The following is a 19,709-nucleotide window of genomic DNA, read 5'->3' as shown; positions in this document are numbered from 1 at the left end:
GTTTCAGAGCCACCTTATGGAAGAAATAATTGCAAAGCATTACCAATAACGAATTCACAAGAAGCTATGAAGTGAGACCAAGCTTCAGGGCCTCAAGATTTCTCTGCTGTAATTTGTTCAGCCAAAAGCAACAAAACCAGAGCCAAAGTCTCATGGTTTAAAATTCAAACTCTGCTTTTTTGATAAATGCCTGCTGAAAAAAACAATACAAACAAGCACAGCAACTGCTTCTTCCTTATCAAGCCTTATTCATAAGAGAACTTGGACCATTCTTTCTTTTCCAGACATCGCCGCACACATGAAAGAATTTGTGTGCTTCATTTCAAGCATGAAAGTCATCCAGTCAAATAAAATGTGTATGTGTAAATTAGCACACACATGAGCACTTATGCATTACTGAGCACTTAGCACTTTTCCCAGTAACAAAGGCTGACTGGGGAAGGCTGGCAGAACAGCGCAGATTCACACAGAACCTTCCATTCTCCTGCATTTCTTAACATTTTCTTTATCCCTACCATGATCTTTCTACTTGTCTAGCACTGTACTTTGGTCTAATTCACCCCCTACTACTGTATTCTCTCTACTTCCACAAGTACCAATCAGCCTGAAAGAGCTCTGCCATTCAGTTATTTCTTCCTGCTTTGCTCCTTCCACTTTTGGATTTAAGACCCACATTCCTCTGTCAGATACTGCCTTTGAAGACAGTTTGCTTTTCTGCTCTGCATTCCCTAGACCAAAAGCCAAGATATAGGAAGGAAGGGACGGAGGGAGGAAGGGACGGAGGGAGGGAGGGAGGGAAACTGGAAGGGAGTAGAAAAAGGGGAGACAGGAAGGGGGATGAAAAAAAGATTTAGGAGCAGGTTTTTTTTTTGATCTAAGACTACCTTTAAGTACCACTAAAATACAAACTTTAAAACGCAAATAGACTGCACCAAAACTTTTCAGTTCAGCCTAAGTACAAGACCATTCTGTTCACTGGAAAACAAAGAAAACAGACGCAAAAGGTAATTAAAGTTCATTTATTGACCGAGAAATATGCTCACGTGATAAAAAATTGTGTTGATACACACCTGCATCCATTTTAAGATCATCTGACCGCTGCAGAGAAAAGCACATTCACAGCAAGACTCCTGCAGCTATAAGATGTTGTGTCCATGGCAGCCAGCCATTTACAACTGGAGCCAAAAGCTGTGCATTAATTTTCTGTGCTGCACATTTACTGACAGAAAAAGAAGACTCGAGTATCAACTTTTCAGTAAGTTCTTGTTGGAGGGTTTGTTTGCTTCATAGATTAAAGACATTTGGCTCAAGCCATGGAAGGTTTTTGTTATGCTAAATGAAATCAGCTGTAACAGTAATCTGAAATTCTTCTTCAGCCTTATGGGTGTGCTGCCTAACAGACAACACAGGAGGAATCTCACAGCACCCAAACACTTAGGAATAGAGAGAGATTTCCCAGCTGCTCAAGAGAGAAAGATAAACGCTTCAGAAACGTTTTTATCTTCAGACACCCACGTAAAAACTAACAGGACAAGCAATAGTTTTGGTGGCCTAAGAAAGCAAAGCTCTAGGTCAGTGCACCAGCATGACATTTTTTGTACTACACCTGTTTGCTCAGAAAGAGGCAATCAAAAGCTCAGGCTCAGCCAGATGTCTTAGATGTTCTTTCAGCAGTGCTGCTTCAGGGTCTCCCACAGTAACTTTTGCAAACAGACTTGTTTGGATCCGCTACTACAGCAGTCACAAATCTAAATATTCTTCAATGCAAAACACCGTTCTCTAAATTGATCCCTAAAGTCTTGAAGACTTTGGATTGTTTTCAAGCTATTCTAATAAAAAATAGAGGGTTGTGGGGGTATTTTTGTTGGGTTTTGTTTGGCTTTTTTTTTTTAAAGAGCCAGCCAATTAAAAAATACAACCTTGTGAACCTCTCCAAGGTCTGATACAGCACTTTTCAAATAGTAACAGATGAACCTTTAAACACGTGACACTTTTGAGGAGACTCTGATTTTACGTGATGATGACACAGATATGTCCAGCAAGAAAAAGAATTTACTATAGGTTTGGTTTCTCTCATAAACAGCAAGGTTAGAGGCATGACATTAACCGTTGCTTTCTTGTAATTTAAACTACTTCAATACTCACAGTTTAAGGGAGGTCCTCCTGCAACTGATGCCTACTCTAGAACAGAGTCTTCCTGCTGCTTAATTGGCTTTCAAACATGAATTAATTGGAACAGGACCCACTCTGGCCAGAATATTAATGTCAGACAGAGGCATTCAGGAAAGACTGATTCCCACCACACCTCAAGCAAGCATGACATGCTAAGCCCTGCAGAATAACTTGGTGTCTTAAAATTTCAAGCAAATAAAATTCTTCATTTAACATTGCTATTTACTGAAGCATATAAACTCTAAGGACCTTTTCTAGTTAAGAATCTGGTAAAAACTCCTGCTATCAGTTAGAAAGCTGTAGTCCATTTCTAGCAGCTGAACATAATGGATTTTGACTGCCTCAAACAGGCAACTCTCACAATGCCAAGGTTTGGACTTATTTCTTTTTTCTAAGAGTTTATAAAAGAACTTTCCGTATCTGTCGAATAGCAGTCATCAACAACACAGCAAGACTATTTCTAGGGAAAAAATGGAAAACAGAGAGCAATCTGCTGATACTCACTTGAAAGGCAATCATTGATGTTACTGTCACAATCGCCTCCGGTGAAGCCTGGCCGACATTCACACAGGTAACTGCCTTGAATATTATGGCACATAGCATGATTTTTGCAGGGCTTTGAAAGACACTCATCAATATCCACTGTACATCTCTCCCCTGAAACATGGAGAGTCCGAAGTAAGATCCCTCGTAAGGCAACAGTCAAAAGGCTCGATGCCAGCAGTGCTCAGCATTGAAAGCACAGTGTGTTCCCCATCCGCATTACCTTCCCAGCCAGGGGCGCACTGGCAGGTGTAGCCTTCAGAGTCAGGAGATTCTTGGCAAATTCCTGAGTTCTCACAAGGATCCGGGGAACAAGGAGCAACCACTACCTGGCAGTTCACACCTGGATAGCAGAAGGGGCAAAACCAGGAGAGTATGCTGCTAAGAGCTTGGTGCTTCTTTGAAAAATAACTAAGGAGATTGTAACTTGTGTGATTATCCTACACAGCAGCGGGCAGCATTTCCACATTTGAAAAATCTCAGCAGCAGGAAAAGGAGGTCAAAGCACTCCTCACGGGCTCAGTGAGTACAAGCCAACAGCAGTCATGGTAAAACCAAGTTTAATGTCGCTTCAATTCCCAGTGCATGTATATATCTCAGTCTCACTTTCTTACAAAGAGAATTAAGCTGAGCTGCCACCAGGACATTTTGTAATGAGTCAAAACAAGTCTTAGGGATGGTCTACTAAGTATTCTACTACTGCATCATGTCTACACGAACAGACTGCAATTTAACTTCATGCAATCATGGCATTTCCCCTCTTGATTTTTATTTCCACAAAGTTTAATGAAAAGGTTAAAATAGCACTAAGGGTGCAATGAAGTGGAAAGGAAAAAGAGAACAGAAATTTCTCTCTGAATTTTCACCTTTGAATCCTTTCCTACAGGTACACCTATATCCATTCAACAGATCCTCACAAGTTCCTCCATTCTGGCATGGGTTTGATTTACATTCGTTCTCTTCTGCTGAACAGTAATCTCCGATCCAGCCCGGGTCGCAGACACACTTGTACCTTTAAAGGCAAAACCAGCAGTCATTTTAGATCATTCTGAAATAATTCCTCCATCTGCTTGTCCTGCAGATTAGTTTTGGAGAGAAAAGCAGAAGAGCTCTCTTTTAAGAGAGCCCTAAGTTATGTTTAGATTGCTTACCTCAGCTGTATAGTTTTGAAAATACTGAAAAGAAACCCTCCCTTAGAACCACACCTCCCTCCATTACAGTTTTCACACAGCACTCAGTCAATCAGCGATGTTTCTGCTTTCATAAGACCCCCTCAACACATTTAAACAAAGACAGAAAAAAATATTTTAAAAAGCAGAGGGGAGCAATACGTTTGAAAGATAACTAGACTGATACAACACAAAGTAGTAGCTAGAAATGAAAACAAGTAGCTGGGAGAAGAAGCAACCTTCTCCATCATGTTTCACAATCTGAAGTAGAGTAGCACTCCACCCATACAATATAGAACCAAGGGCTTGGTGAATTGCCTTGGACTCACACCACACAACACACACCTCCCTGTAATGCAAACAAGACTTACTTCATTTGGCACCAAACATAAGGTGTACATGGGCATATATATGAATGCAGGTGACAGACGACAGACAAGATGAACCAAAACATTTGTTTTCCAAGCTTACACAGAGGCTAAACTAGCAGTAAGAGCAACCTTCCTGCCAGCTCCAGCAAAAGCACTAAAACCTGCCCTACAGAGCTTGCAGTGGTAAGTCACTTCCTTGCCTAAGTACTGCCAACACTTCCAAGGATGCAGCACACATGTGGGAGGCACAGCTGTTCCAAGTATGGTTGGGAAGTTTCACAAACAGAAGCCCTACCTCCCCAAACCTGTTGACTCCCAGGTCCTGTGCTCACAGCCTCATCATGACCAAAAGTAGGTCCAATTCAGGGTTCTTGAAATCACCATTTGTTCTTCCTTCCTGGGTGGGAAGACTTAGAAGCAACTACTGCCATCAAAACAGGCAGAAAGAACTTCCTTTTTTTCTCTCAGGCATGCAACAATATCACTAATGCTGAAAAAAATCTCAGCCTTGGACAAACTGTTCTATGTCAAATATTGCTCTACCTCCTAGTGTCAAAAGTTGTCTGCCTGTTCCTTATTACAGAATATTTCGGTAGCAAGAACAGCACTAGCCAACAAAGACAGTCTCCACATTTAGAGTTTTGAGTTTGATGGAATAGATAGCTGCTGCTCCCCAAAGATTCGATTTGGAACTACTTCTTTATTTAATTGCGAAAGAAAATAAAGAAAAAAAAATTCTTTATTTTATTTATTTCTTTATTTAATCACTCTGCTCGCTTGAATTGTCAAACTCTCCATTTGGACAGTGGCAGTCCACTCTGCCCTACATGCCCATGCCAAGACAGTAAAGATACAATGCAGGACAGAAAAATCTGTGTTGAAAGAGCACAGGCTGCAGCTGGTGACTAAAGGATGACATCTGGCCAGGATTATGTCATAGCAGCAGGTAAGTCTGAAGTCTGGATCCTAATCTGAGAAATGAAGAGAAAAATCAGAAACTTCAAGTCCAGAAACCTCAAGTCAAGATGGAACTCTGGGCAAAGCAGGAAAAAAAAGAGGTAGAGAAGGTATCGGGTAAGTTAAATGTAACAATAAGTACTTACCCACTGGTAATGTGTGTACAATTGCCATGTACACAGGGATTACTAAGACAGCCATCCGCCTCTGACTGACAGTGAGGGTGATGGTAACCTTCAGGACATACACACCGAAAGCCATTGACTTCATTTACACATGTTCCACCATTATGACAGGGGTTGGATGTGCATTCATCAATGTCCACATTACAGCGCGGGCCTAGAAGAAAACACAATACTTAAGTAGTATTTCTTACAAGAACATTTGCTTTGCATGACTGCGTGAACATACACTAAGACACAACTCAGTAAAGCCAACGCAGCGGGACAGAGCTTGCATGCCTCCATGCTTTAACTGAAGTCAAGAGAAGCATTTTTGAAAGATGCAGCATTTTTCTGCGCCTGGAAAACAGTACTTACACTCAACAAGTATTTACAGACCAAGAATCTCAACAGAATTTCACTGAAAATCATAGGCTAATATTGATGAGGAAGATAAAAATACTCAACTGCATCATGATTGGAACAAACCTCTTGAGCTCCACTTGTCACAGCCCTGCTCTTCCGCTCTGAAAGCACCTACCCTTTGAACAACCATATTGTCATATTGTCTGCAGTAAATACAATTCTTGTGGTTTATTGCGCAAAAGGGACTCTAAAAAACAGCATTTCCTGTTTTGCCTGCCTCTGATTACAACTGCAAGATCCTTGAAGCAGAGACCATAAGATCCTGTGAGGCTGGAAAGCTAAACAAAGTGAACACTGCAGTAAGTTGAAAGCATTTTTAATATACAGAAAGGACAAAGTAACAAGACACCAAGCAAGCCTTTTCTTTAAATACTGGAATATGCCAATTCATCACATTACTGAATTATTTTAACAACACAACAGTAAGAAGTCCAGTAAGATAACAAATAAGGTATGCCAGTAACAAAGATGACCAAAAGGCAAGAGGGATAAGGATCATGCCTCTTCCCATTCTGGGGACTAGGTACTTCCCATGCCAGAGCAAAAGGAAGGAAGGAGCAACAGAAGGTTAGACAGATGCCAAGAGAAAAGCACAAGACACATGAAACCTCTTAGTGCTATATCTAATGCATTTCAGATCAATTTTAATTAGAATAACTCAGTCATATACAATAACAAACATCATGAGAAAACTTATAAACAGAACAAACGCCCTACAACAATTATTTTATGAGTGTATTACCCTACATGGCTCAAAACATATAAAGTCCACTATAAAAAGCGTTGGGATGTGCTTTAGTCATCAGAAATAGTCCTGATGTAGATCTACAGCTCTAAGCATGTAGACAGCTCAAAAGCGTCTAAAAGCTTCTTTTGCTCAGCCCAACTTTTACTGTGTTAGATAAGTCTTTATAATTTAAAAAGGAAACAGAACAGACCACACGATGAGAGAGAAGTACTGAAAAAGCAGGTTATTCAGTTGGCAACATCAGAGTGGAGAGCAGTTCATTAGAGCACTGAGGTAATGCTTTGCTTTCGCAGAAACAGAAATACTGTTCATGGTCAAAGCCCAAGGTACTGTCTAATCAAACACCTCTCTATATTGTCCACAATCTCTCCGGCCCTGGAAAGAAGCTATAAATAATAAACTGAAGTCATATGGGTTTATTTGTTGTAAAACCAAGAACCATGAATTGGATGTAATTACCTAACAAGAATGGCATTTCACAGCACAGATTAGGCCATTTTTCTGCTTGGTAGAACTTTCTGTAATGTAAGGCGCTGAGACTCAAAGATTAAAAGGATTTACCGAGATACTAACTGAATCCCTTGCACTCAGCATGCAATGAACGGCTTCCTTAGCTACCGGGATAACCATCTTCAAAACAACTCAAAGCTATTGGGTAGCTGACTTTACCTGTAAATCCAGGTTTGCAAGCACAATTGTAGCGATTAATGCCATCAATGCAGTCCCCATGAATGCATGGGTTACTCGCACAGTCATCAAAGTTGTTTTCACAGTTCATTCCTGAAAAAATAAATTAAAGGAATAAGGCAGCCAACTCTTAGAAGGAACACAACAAAACGGTTTCCCAGAAATAGCCAAATTAAGAATCCTACCTGCTTCAGAATTATATGTGCATTGGTGCAATTTACACAAGTGGTGATGCAGAAGCACTGTGATACTGACAAATGTCACCTGGGTGCTGACTGAACACAACCCTGAACTTGTGCTAAATGTTTAAACAAAGAATGAACTATTTTGAACACTATGGCTAATTTTTTTCCCTGCATGATACAATTTTGGGAATAAAGGGGAGGTAAATTCTTCCAAGATTACCTGCAGTATCAGTGAGGGCTAGGCAATCCACACAAACACAGCAAAATTCTGCATGGAAAAGTATTGTGACAACGATACCTTCATACAATAAACTTAACTCTGTATGCAAATTTAGCACAAGCCAGAGCACACATAAGAAATAATTAAATGCTTGAATTCTGTTAGAATCCAATCCTTCCACCTGTGCCTCACGTACCTGAAGTGCCCGGCAAACAGATGCACTGGTAGCGATTCACCAAATCAATGCAGCGCCCTTGATGGAGGCAAGGATTGCTGTGGCATTCATCTATCTGCTCACTGCATATGGCACCCATGTAGCCAGGATTGCATATACACGTGTACGAATCAATGCCATCTTGACATTCCCCGTGGTGGCAAGGATCAGGATCACAGTTGTTGATATTCTCCTCACACAGGATGCCAGTAAAACCTACAGAAAAATTACAAATAGGAGTCATTAAGAAGTTAACTGGTATGCTTCTGCGGTGAATATAATGCAAATACAGAAAGAATTATATTAAGAATCAGCAGAGTGGCAGACATCACGAAGGGTAACTGGGTATCTCAACTGCTGCCCATTTTGCAGCCCTGGAAAACGACGCTTCCACTACTCAAGCATTACAAAACAACACCTTGAATGGAGAATCCTGGCATTGGAAGGGGTCACCTTCAGTTTATTCAGAACAGCGGCAAGGAGAGGAAACAGGTAATCTCCATGAGAAATATTTACTTGCATCAGTATAAACTATCTGAAGGCACTCTCCTGTCATTATTTCCTCTACACAATACCAGGGGGTCTGACTTCTTGAGTATGAGAAAGTACTGCGAAGAAGCTGCAGAAACCTTCCCAAGGGAACTCCCTTGGCTCATGTCAAAGCTTCTGCAGCTCTGTTTGTTATCATAAAAAGTTTCCTACCCCTTTTATCAGGAAACTTTTCAGTAATTCCAATCAAGCACCAACTGCAAATTTATGCAAGACTGCATGCAAGCACTTCAGTTCAGAGCAATGAAACAAGCAATTTGGCCTGTTTCATTCTGCTTCAGCTGGGAAATATCCTGAGCAACAGAGAAGGACAGAATCTATTCCCCAGAAGGGCCAAAACAACGGTTCAGGAAGCAAAGAGTAGCAAACAACTCCCTCAAGGGCCCTGTTTTCCATGATGGAGCAGAGCTATGTGAAAAAGGGACAATTTAAAATAAATGTTTTTCAGGGATGAGGTTTTGGAGCAACAGCTCACGCTGCCTTCCAGCAGCTTAAGATTACAAAGGTAGAACTTTGAATTTCAGACACCAGCTGGAGATTGATACAAACCAAGCTGCAGGGAATTTCAACAGCTGAAGAGTGATTCTCACCTGAGTATTATAAGTGGATAACAGGCTCCCCATTTTTTCATACAGGTTTTGTGGTTATTTCTCTGGTCAAACATACCAGGTGACGGCTAACATTTCCAAGTTCTGCGAACGTATGCATGGATGAATGGGTGTGGAAGTAGGTGGGGAGAGGGAAGGGAAGCTAGTTAGAAAGATGGATATAAAAAGATGTTAGGGAAGGAAGAAAACCAAACTGACAAGAAGACAAACAGTGGCAAAAAAAAAACAGAGGCAGAGAAAAGAGGACCTAAAACAACTCAAGAAAAGAAATGCCATGATCTACCACTGGGAAGGAGAAGTGGAACAATGCCAGGAGGGAAAGAAAAGACAAAAAGCAAGCAGTAAATAGAGCTATCAGTACAGCATTTGGCCAAACATTTTGCAGTTTTCAATCACTTCGGCAGCTGGCGACTACCATTCTGGGAATACGCATTACTCATAATATGAGATTAACAGAGCAAGAACATACTCAAACAGCATTTTCCAGTAACTGACCTGCCCCAGTGATGAATCCCACATTTCAGTCTTACAGAAAGCTGTCAATATCAAATATAACACTTAGAGTACATTCATTCAAATAATTATTGCCTTGCTTCCTACTGCAGCTCAACTGAAGTACTTGAACATCAGATATATTTCTTGACCTCTTAAATGAATGCACCTTACTGGTTTCTGTCTTTGCAGACAAGAGTTAGACTAGGAAAAAAACACTTGATCATAGAACATAAGAATCCCTCAGGCAGGACAGAACAAAGCGCTAGTACAGGGTCCCTCTTCCCTTTTCAGCCAAAGAACTAACCAAGGATTTTACAAAGAGCTGCTGCTTCAGTAACAGACATTTGGTTTCTTTCAGCCTCTTCCTTGAAAATGCTCCATACATCACGTGCCCCCATGGAAGCAGTGATCTACCCTCCTCATCCAGGAAACTTGGGACTTCTGTACTGAGGTGGTTCCAGCACTTCAGCACCCAAATTCAGAACATGCTCTTCAAGGCACAGCTCTTCACACTGTCCTCCACTACATGACCCAAAACCCTCCCAGTCCCAATAAGCTCTGCGCTGCTGGTGAATGAAAGCAATCAGACCATGCAACAGCTTAAGAAATACTTTCAAAGATAGCTTCCAAGTTTGGAAAAGATTTGAGCTTTTGCTTCTTTTTGCAAGGGTCAGCTTATTCTGTCACATACAGTAATCAAAAGGAAAATTCTGACAAGAACTATTCCTCTCCTGATTAGAACTACTGCATTCTCTACTTCCAACAAAACTTGAGGCACTTTGGGGAAAGGGGAGAAGATGTGTGTGAAATAACTGGGGAGGAATTTTTAGGCTAATCTCTACTATATTCTGTACAGCACAGAATAAATCAGTGTAGTTGAATTCACCTTAACAATTCGATTATTGGAATGACTCAAAATGAGAAAAATTGTACGTAAGTCTAGGCAACCTAACAGCACATTTCTGGGACAAAGGTAGGTCCAGGAATTTTTCAGCCTCTTCCCTAACAGAAAAGTTCAAACCAATACATTCCACACCTGAATCCCGTATCAAGAACAATGCAACAGGCACCATTAACTGAGACCAACCAAAAGTTTTTCCTTACCAAGTTTAACAGCTCTGAACTGTCCATACCCTCTTATTTGACCAGATATAAACATTAAGATAAAATACATCTGCATCATGTTTAGAGGTCTGAAGATAAGAAAACACCATAATTAAACCTGATGCTTCTAAATGTGTAATTAACCAAGCAATAAAGGAACTTGGTACATTCAAAGAAACCACCTCAGTTTCATCCACAGCTCTGTCAAAATTTCTGTACAACGGTTGACAAATCATTTTAACTACATTCTGGTCGGCAGCTACTGTGTGGTTTTTCTTCCAGTGGACACAATTTTTACTGCACTTCAATCTTCCACTTTTGACCTAAAACAGCCTGACACAACAGAAATCAGAACAAAGAGTAGTACTGCTCTCTCCATCTCTTGTTTTTCAACTGTATACTATATAATCCAATTTGGAAGAAGGAAAGGCAAACAATTGATAAAAGGCTTCATACTGCTGGTTTTCCACTTGCAGACTCCACAGTCAATACAGAAGAAGCTGTCACTTTCTGAGAAGCAAGATATGGGGCTGAAAGAAGGAGACCAGAACTACCATCAGCTGTGAACTTAGTGCTGTCACAAGTGAAAGGCTTTTTGTAATCACACGCTATTCTCTGCTCCAAAGGAGTAGACAAAGCTTCACAACAAACAAGCGGCATTTCAGAGAAAGAAAGAACAAACGCTGACACTTCCTTGACCACCCCTTTATGTATGTAGGTTACATATGATCCCCAGGCCAGGGGCTCTGAACACCAGACTAACCTGTGGCACACTGGCACTCATAGCCGTTGGGGTGGTCAATACATTTGGCTCCATTGAGACACGGCGTGCTGGAGCAGTCATCTATGTCAATCTGACACACGGCACCACTGAATCCTGAAAGGCAGAAAAAAGATGGAAATTGAGATGTAATTTGAAGCAGTGATTCTAAACAGCTGCATCACCTGAAATTATTCACTAGTAAATCCTTAAAACCACCCAAACACAAGCTCCGTAAATCTAAGCTCCATTGCATCATTAAGCACATATACCACACCCTGGGTGGATTGGCTCCTTGTCCAAACTACCAGGCCAAACCACAGTTTCTATCTCCCAGGTCAAAGCAGCCTCAGCTTGAAAACCGAGAGGGCCAAGTCAAACACAAATAAAGCAGATGGAGCACAAGTGGTGTCCACTGCTGGGCTGTACGATGTCTATACAACCAAAAGGCCACCAATGAAAACTTTCAAGTAATCAAAGCAAGTAACTTAAAATGAAACAGTAATGCATACATCACTGGAGCGTTCAGACTAGAGTTACTACAGCAGTGTGGAATGTGGTACAATACAGCGCTGTAGCTTTCACTACACTTCTTTAGATAGCTAACAAACTGCCAACAGGTTATGTCCGATGATGCAGATCCTTAGGCACTTCAAGCGAAAAATTACTCCAGGAATGTTTCTTGGAGGAAGGAACCAAAGGGAGGGGCCAGAACATCATTAGTCAATAGGAATGGATGCAGAGCAGGCTTTTGTCAACCATATTCTGAACCCAAAACTTTTTGTAAGCCACCAGGAAAACAAGTGACACCCTATGGCTAACACTGACCTCTCAGCTCAGCACTTATCCTTCTTTTCTACAGCAGAGACCCAATACACCTCCCTCCTCACGCAAGCAACAAACTGCACTGATGCAAAAATGGCTTCTGCCCACAAACCTCAGAAAAAGGCAAACAGCATGCAGAGGCACTGATTTTTAAAATGTACTTAGGCTTACTGATCCATTGCTCACTATGATACCGACAATAACAGTAGTTCAGGCTGTCAATCATCCTTCAAGGTGAAACGTCCAGCTGTGTGTTTCTCAACACTTATATTCAGTTAGAGGCACAATCCCAGTGCCACCAGCACTAGTCTATTCTTATTCACTAGCGACTGCAAATGCTGCGCTAAGACCACAGAAACTCACAAGTAACACAGAACCTGCAATCTCTCACTGGTTATCTATTCAGTTCTTGGTAAGGTGAAGCAGGAAAACCTTCCAGAAATAAGTCCTTACCAGGAGGACAGATACAGAGGAAGCGGTTGACTTTATCAAGACACTCTCCGTTGTTCACACAGGGATTACTCAGACATTCATCAATATCCTCTTCACAGTGAACACCTTTAAAACCTGTTTAAAAATAAATACATAAATAAGAGGTGGTTGAAGGCCTTAGAAGGTGCTCTTGAAAGCGTAACTGCTTCTTATAGCAGTCTAAGCCTAGTTTCACTTTGAGTTAGCAGTTTGGACAGAACCTATGAGGTACAAATATACACCAGAGGTTAAAAAGGAGTGCTGGCATTTTCACTACTGCTGAACATGCTCACTTAATCAGTGATAAGAGAAGACAGTTGTGCTGAATTTATACCTGATGTTTTCTTCCTCTTGATGAGATTGGGTTATGTTCTAACACGTTGGAAGATATCTATATGTTTGGGTATGCACCAATATAAGGTAAAAGATAAACAAACACAACAGATAATTTTAGCTTAAGGCTTTTTAGCTAATGACAGAGCTAAAGAAAGACAATAAGAAGGACTTGGGACTACAACTCCACCTTTCAAAAAAGACATTAATAAAACCTCAGGGTATCAACTGATCAGCTGCAGGCATCACAATCCTTTTGTTATACTTTATAAGACAGTGCAACTGGCAACTTGCACCCTTTTCTTTTTTTACCACCTGTTATCAGAAAGCAAAAGAGCAGACTGAGTAAATCACTGCTATGCTGGACATAGATTTTAGAAGCATGACTTCAATCAAGTAACTTTTTTTTACAGTTATTTCCTCAGCTCAATGGGAGCTTGCATAATTTCCTGTATTTTAAGCACAGAAAAAAAGCCCACAGTATTATCCAGAATCATCATATACATAATGCAAAAGTCAGTCACTCTTTGAAAGTCTGAACCTGCTTTGCTTTCACAAGCGTCTCTGCACATGCACTTTTCCAGGTAAAGTAACAAATATGTTCACATACACTCCCCAGCTCAGAACACTAAACTTATTTTGCTGATGTAGAGATGGGTTTCTTTCTCAGACCTCTAATTGCTTTTTCCCTCCTCCACACAAATGCCAAGCCCTCCTGTCTGGTGCTGTTACAGCAAGCTCGCTCTCACCAATTCACTTAGCCTCACCCCTTTGCAATTTTATGTTACACCTCAACAGAGCTGGTAACCCTCCTTGTGTTTTGCTTTCTGCATTCTTCTTTTGCTGGAAACCACACCATTGTCAGAAACTCTCCTCACCTGGCATACACAGACATGTGAATCCTCCAATTTTATCCAGGCAGGTGGCATCGTTTTGGCATGGATTTGAATGGCATTCATTGATATCCATTTCACAGCGAGGTCCTGTGTAGCCCTTCAAACACTCACAGTGAAAAGAGCCTTCTGTATTTACACATTTTCCGGCATGCTCACATGGATTGCTATTTGCTGCAAGAAAAAGATTCTTATATCTGTCAAAACCTCTCCTTGGAGCAGGAAAGCCACAACATTCTTTCATTAGTCATGGTCTTTTCCAGTGGTCATTCCTTTCCAGCAAGTAATACTGGGGAAAGACTGTTCACCCTTTTGGAGAAAGGCTACTGTGATTGAAGGAAACACATGACAGTTACTTGCATGTCAGAGGCAAAAAGAAAGATTGCTGTCATTATCAATAGACCAAAGGAGCAACTCTGGTCTGCATTACTAACAACTATCCTTAAGAGGAGAATATCAGATGGTAGGGATTAGAGAATTAATGATGCTTTCAAGGTCTTATCTCTAGATCACCCTTTACATTCACTTCACTCCTGAGGCTGACAAGATGCCACAACAGCCACAAAATAACCAAAATACTCTCTCATGTGTTTTCAAAAAGGCATGGCACTCTTGTCCAAGGTTGACTGAGGAAAGAAATTCAAAGAGGTGCTTTTCCCAATGCTTCCACAATTGTCGGTTGGGTAGTATCTTCACCCATAACACTCCAGAAGCATGAACTAGTATTCACAAAACTATAAGCAACTCTGTGAGAGTCCAGCTAATCCCCAAAACAACTCCACAGCGTCATATTAGAGAACTACAGTTTTAAAAGCTCACATAGTCTTAGAAGACACTTAAAAGATCCAGACATATTCTGGCTGTCAAACAGCCTTGACACATTTCTACCAAGGTGGGTGCCACAACAGCTCCCACATGAACTGCAGCAGTTTTGCTGTGAACTGTAGTTCTAAGAGTCAGCTTAATCACCACATGTTCGTGTGCACTCGTCACACAATACTAAAGCCCTCCTGCAAAACAATGACCAGTTAAGCATCTGGCTGCTTTTCATATTCCAGAGGCTAGCAGTTCAGCTATTCTGCTAATAGCAGACAGCTATTCTGACTGAGCCCTCCGCCCTGAATCTCACACAAGATTTACGACTCATCTAAAGACACTGAAAAAGAAGGAAGAGAGCAGGAAAGTAGTTGCACGTACCCACAAAAGCAAACAGTAACTCACCCATGGCACATTCATCCACATCCTCAGTGCAGTCTGCTCCCTTATGGCCCTGAGGACAGGTGCAGATATAGTGTCCGTTCACAGGATTGGTGTCACACAGAGCACCCTTCTGGCATGGATTGCTGACACATGCATCATCCAAGTGGCAAAGAAGACCTAGAGAAGCATACAGGTATTCATTTTAAAATTTGAGAAACAGCAGTCAGTCTGATATTACACAACCAAATTCTCCGTCCTGACATTTTGTATAGCAACTTGCACAGCCAGAAGGTTGAACAATTTCTTACAGGCTCAACCCGTGAAATCCCTGTGGTAGTCCACTACACACTTAAAAAATGTTATATGTAAATATAGATTCTGTGACTTCAGAGGCATCTTCAGGACTTCTGGAGTGGTAAAAGGGTTTACCATTACCAAAATCTCCCCCTTGGAGCAGTTAACTAGCTCCTCCCTCTAATCAGCATGACGATTTTTCGCCCCAACAGCTGAAAACACAGGTCCACACAAAGCTCACTTCCTTAATTTGGATATGCTGACCACTTGTACTTCTGGATAGTAGTTAGGAGACCTTCACAGTTGTACCTACCCTACAACAGCAAATTTTCTACCACACCAGTTAGGCATCCTCACTCATGCAAAAAAAATCTAAATTTGCCTTCTAGACTGCTAAGTTCAATTATTTAAATGGCACAGAGCAAGTTATCCTCACATATCACTTCTCAGACAAATACAGGTCCTGATAAGCACTAGGAAAGTATCTTCTTTCCTTGCCATCTGAACTGTAATAAGCTTGTCTCCCAGTCTAACACAAATACTTCTTTGTCCCAAGCTACAGAGGTTTAAAAGGTCTTTGCTTGTGGACAGCACATGTCTCCTTTTGTTCTTCCTGGTTTGGTCACAAAGTGTGTAGAATAAACACACCGCTTTAAACAAATGCATAAACTTCAGAAAGTACTTTCTATGAAGCACCAGATCTCTTCAAGTTTCTTGCCCTTACCTGCCTTTCCTTCTGGACAAATGCATGAAAAAGAGGCCACCCGGTCAATGCAAGTAGATCCATTAGCACAGGAGGCACTGACGCAGTCATCAATGTTCTTACTGCAGTCGTCCCCGCTCCAACCATTGACACAGACACAGGCATAGCCTCCATTGTGGTTGGTGCAGGTACCTCCATTCTGACAAGCGTTGGGCTGGAGTTGACATTCATCAACATCTTCAGTGCAAAACTGGCCTGGTGCACAAAAAGGAACAAGTTCAATAGAAGATCAGACACACAGACACAAGAAGATTCTTGCACAGCCAATGTAACCAAGGGAAACACTTGTCCAACTTGACTGCCACTGTGGTCCATCGTGATTGCCACTTCACATTTCTAGGACATTCGAGCCTGAGAACTTCAAACAACACTGTCGTCAAATCAGGCAAAGACTGCTAGCACCCCTAAAGGACCCAAAATCGGAGCTGAACTACAAACAACTTTAAAAAGGCACAGTATGAAAACCAGTAAGCAAACTGCAGTATACAAAGGTACAACCATGATGATGTGAGACGCAGAAAGAATGAAGGCCTGCCTGCAGAGCAGTCAGAGGGAGGAAGAAGAGAAGATGGCCTCACAAGAAAATCTTGGCCAAAAAGTGTCAACAGCCCGACAGTAAAGTAACTCTTCTCAGGAGAACTTAATTCTTTCCTATAATTACGCAATGAATATTACTTATGAAAGAATAAAATTCTCTTCTACCAAAAATACTAATTTTTCTTCATCCAGGTATTTCCACAGACAGCCACAAATAGTTTGGCTTTTCTTGTCTGTCACCAGTTTTTCCACTTTTTTTGCCTTTCTTCAGAGACAAAATAAATACTCCAAGAAAACGCTTTAATGATTGGAGACACTGGAGGGAAGAAAACAAATGTAGACTGTTTCAGGGAGTTTTAAGGAAAAATACTCTGGACCTCAGCTTCACAGGATACTGAATTTCAGAGTCACATTCACAGGAAGCACTGCAATCCACATTTACTAACATATTTCTTTATTCAAACACATCTTGCTTTGACATCAAGATCTGGAGAACCTACCACTTGCATCTATGTTTTGTCTCCATGCTTATTCATCTTTCTAATAAAAGCTGCATGGTTTACTTTTAAACTGAAATCGTCCAGCTTAAGTTTCAAGTCGTTCATTCTTATTTCAAGTTTCTTCAACAGCAGAAAACAAGATCAGATTTGTTTGATATGATCTGTTTTCCTCCTCCAGCTGACAACATTACGCCCCCCCAGTTTGCAGCAGCTTTCCGTTATTTGGGTCTTGAGTAACTGTGTAGCTACCACAAAGATCCTCCGGTTTGTCATCTCCAACTTCTACATCAGCTGCACCCTAACATTTGCCTGGAATTCCTGACATATTCCAAAATATGAAATCCAAGAGCAGGCCACACATCTTCCCTGCCAATTTGCTCGGAGTCCAGTTTATTCAGGTTTGCCAATTTAAAAACACTTTTTGGATGATGCTGAACAGTCACCTTGTTTATTAATGGCCCAGAAATTATGATGCACACACCCACCTACTCCAACACACAGAAATGAAGCATTTTTCATTGGCAGGAATGTAAAAATGCTCCGCCCTAACCATCTCCATCTACTGTACTCAAATCACAACTCCTTTTGTTTTCAAAGCACTTCAATAAATCTTACCCTTTGGTCCTGCGAGGTCTCGACTTTTTTCCCCTTGGTGTCAAAGAAATAACTTTATTTAAAAAATGAGTTGCACAACTGACTTTGCTCTGTACATGTGTTCCTTACGCCAGCAGGACTACTTCAAAACAAGGGTTTTATCACTTGAAAAAAGTAATAAACTTTTAACAGTAATAATAACACGGTTTTCAGAATTAATCCGCACTTCCTAGTTTACTTAGTAAAACAACTGGAGGGAAACTGAACAGTTCATATTGTTCTCTGTAAAGCACAGCTACGTTATGAAAAACCAAATCCACGCATTTGTCATAACAGAAGTTGTTTGTTCATTAGCTTTCAATTGTAGCTTATCAGTAACCAAACTGAAAAGTCAGTTATCTCAGAGTAGTTCCTAGTAGTCGTGCATATCTGGCAACTCAACACAACACACTTCCTTCAAAAAAGCTGATCAAGACCTTATTTGCTTATTATAAAAGTGATTTTCCACCTCTTCTTGGAGGGAGCCCAGCCCAGATCAAAGAACGTACTCTCTGACGAACATTCATCCATAGCCAGTGGTTCTACAGAAGCATTCTTGCAGCTTTCACACTCTCTTTTTGACTGCAGCCAGTTTAAAACCCACACCACTAAACCAGGAACAGCCCCCAGTGCTGGATCTGCCACGCTACTCTAGATTGCTATGTCTCTCCCAAAATCATTGCCCTGTGACTGGCTGAACAGCACTCCTAAAACAGCACACCTTTTTTCAGGGGGTAAGGGGGTGGGAAGAAAGGGATTTGGAGCTGTGCAGGTTCGGGGAGATTTCAGATTTTTTTTTTTTTTTTTTAAGTAAAGATGGGCAAACTACTCTCTCATATAAACTCTCCAGGTTTGTTTTTAACTTCCCATTTCAAGGGAATATCAACTAGGAATATCAACACTGAAGGATTTTTTTCTTTTTTTTTCCTAGCACTCATTCTCTACTTGCAAAAAAGAGAGTAACAAGCGCCATTACTGCTAAGCCTGCAACAACCCTCTGTCTTTGACTGTTCTGTATTTCCGCAGTCCTAAATTAACAAACTTTTAAAAGGTATATAAACATCCGCATAAGATGAGAATAAAGCAGTTCTTTCAGCAATCCAAGTGTATTTGAAGAACACACGACGTATAAGCCCTCAAATCTGATCTTCACGTAGCTTCTCAGATTTCTAATGCTCCCTTTGCAGCTACCAGATCTCAATCATTTTAGTGTTTAATTAGGAACATGAATCAAACACAGCTCTATCTTAATGCGGTTTGTTTTAAAAACAAAGGAAATTCAACTCAATGAGGGGCATAAATGAACAATTAATGACTGCATTTTACTATTGAGTATTTTAATGAAAAAATCATGTTCTTTATTGGAGTTATAATTGAAAATCCAGACTCAACTTCTGGGCAAATACATACGAATCAAAAGCAACATAAGGCAAGCAGAGCATATCAACCTCAGTCTCATCACTATCAGGCAAAAAAACTGTAATAGTATTTGAAAGATTTTGGATCTATGTTTTAAAATACTAGAGACACCAGACCAAAGTCCAAGGCATTCACACTTCTTAATTGGAGCTGGGGAACTGGCAAGAATGCAAAGCAGTTACAAGTTCGATACTTGAGCCCTTTGGTTGACGTGCTACTTTAGTGGCTTGGAAATGCCTGCTGTAGCCCAAAGTCTTCAGAAGAGAGAAACAGAGGGTGGTTTGATGTTTTTTTAAATTTACCCTATGGTTGCTTATAGATATATATATTTTTTTTTTCCCAATCTTTAAGCCTTAAGAACCAATAATGGTTCTTATAATAATGGCCAATAATTTAATTCTTCAACATACTATTTGGAAGGGTATTTTTGTTTGTCAGGTTTTTTTTAGTTATTGTTGCTGTTTGGTTGGCT

At 40.7% G+C, this 19,709-nt stretch overlaps 1 protein-coding gene across 3 annotated transcripts in view; it reads right to left on the bottom strand.

The window, feature by feature from the left end:
* Positions 1-19,709, bottom strand: part of NOTCH2 (notch receptor 2) — an 87,328-nt gene that overhangs the window by 30,235 nt on the left and 37,384 nt on the right. Inside the window, exons 6-16 of one of the 3 annotated variants that reach the window (XM_054072410.1) lie at positions 16,110-16,343; positions 15,113-15,268; positions 13,877-14,065; positions 12,648-12,761; positions 11,373-11,486; positions 7,836-8,069; positions 7,217-7,327; positions 5,359-5,551; positions 3,582-3,727; positions 2,939-3,058; positions 2,677-2,829 (exon numbers count right to left, since the gene is read on the bottom strand). In XM_054072410.1, the coding sequence (XP_053928385.1) occupies positions 2,677-2,829; positions 2,939-3,058; positions 3,582-3,727; positions 5,359-5,551; positions 7,217-7,327; positions 7,836-8,069; positions 11,373-11,486; positions 12,648-12,761; positions 13,877-14,065; positions 15,113-15,268; positions 16,110-16,343 (1,764 nt within the window). Of the gene's footprint in view, positions 1-2,676; positions 2,830-2,938; positions 3,059-3,581; positions 3,728-5,009; positions 5,227-5,358; positions 5,552-7,216; positions 7,328-7,835; positions 8,070-9,020; positions 9,296-11,372; positions 11,487-12,647; positions 12,762-13,876; positions 14,066-15,112; positions 15,269-16,109; positions 16,344-19,709 lie in introns of those variants that run through there. The other 2 variants (XM_054072411.1, XM_054072414.1) reach the window with 2 other exon arrangements.

The sequence above is a fragment of the Cuculus canorus genome, chromosome 8 (assembly GCF_017976375.1).
Source record: "Cuculus canorus isolate bCucCan1 chromosome 8, bCucCan1.pri, whole genome shotgun sequence".
In the NCBI taxonomy this organism is placed as follows: Eukaryota; Metazoa; Chordata; class Aves; order Cuculiformes; family Cuculidae; genus Cuculus; species Cuculus canorus.
The sequence above is the reverse complement of the archived record's forward strand: the minus strand, read 5'-3'. Positions and strand labels throughout refer to the sequence as shown.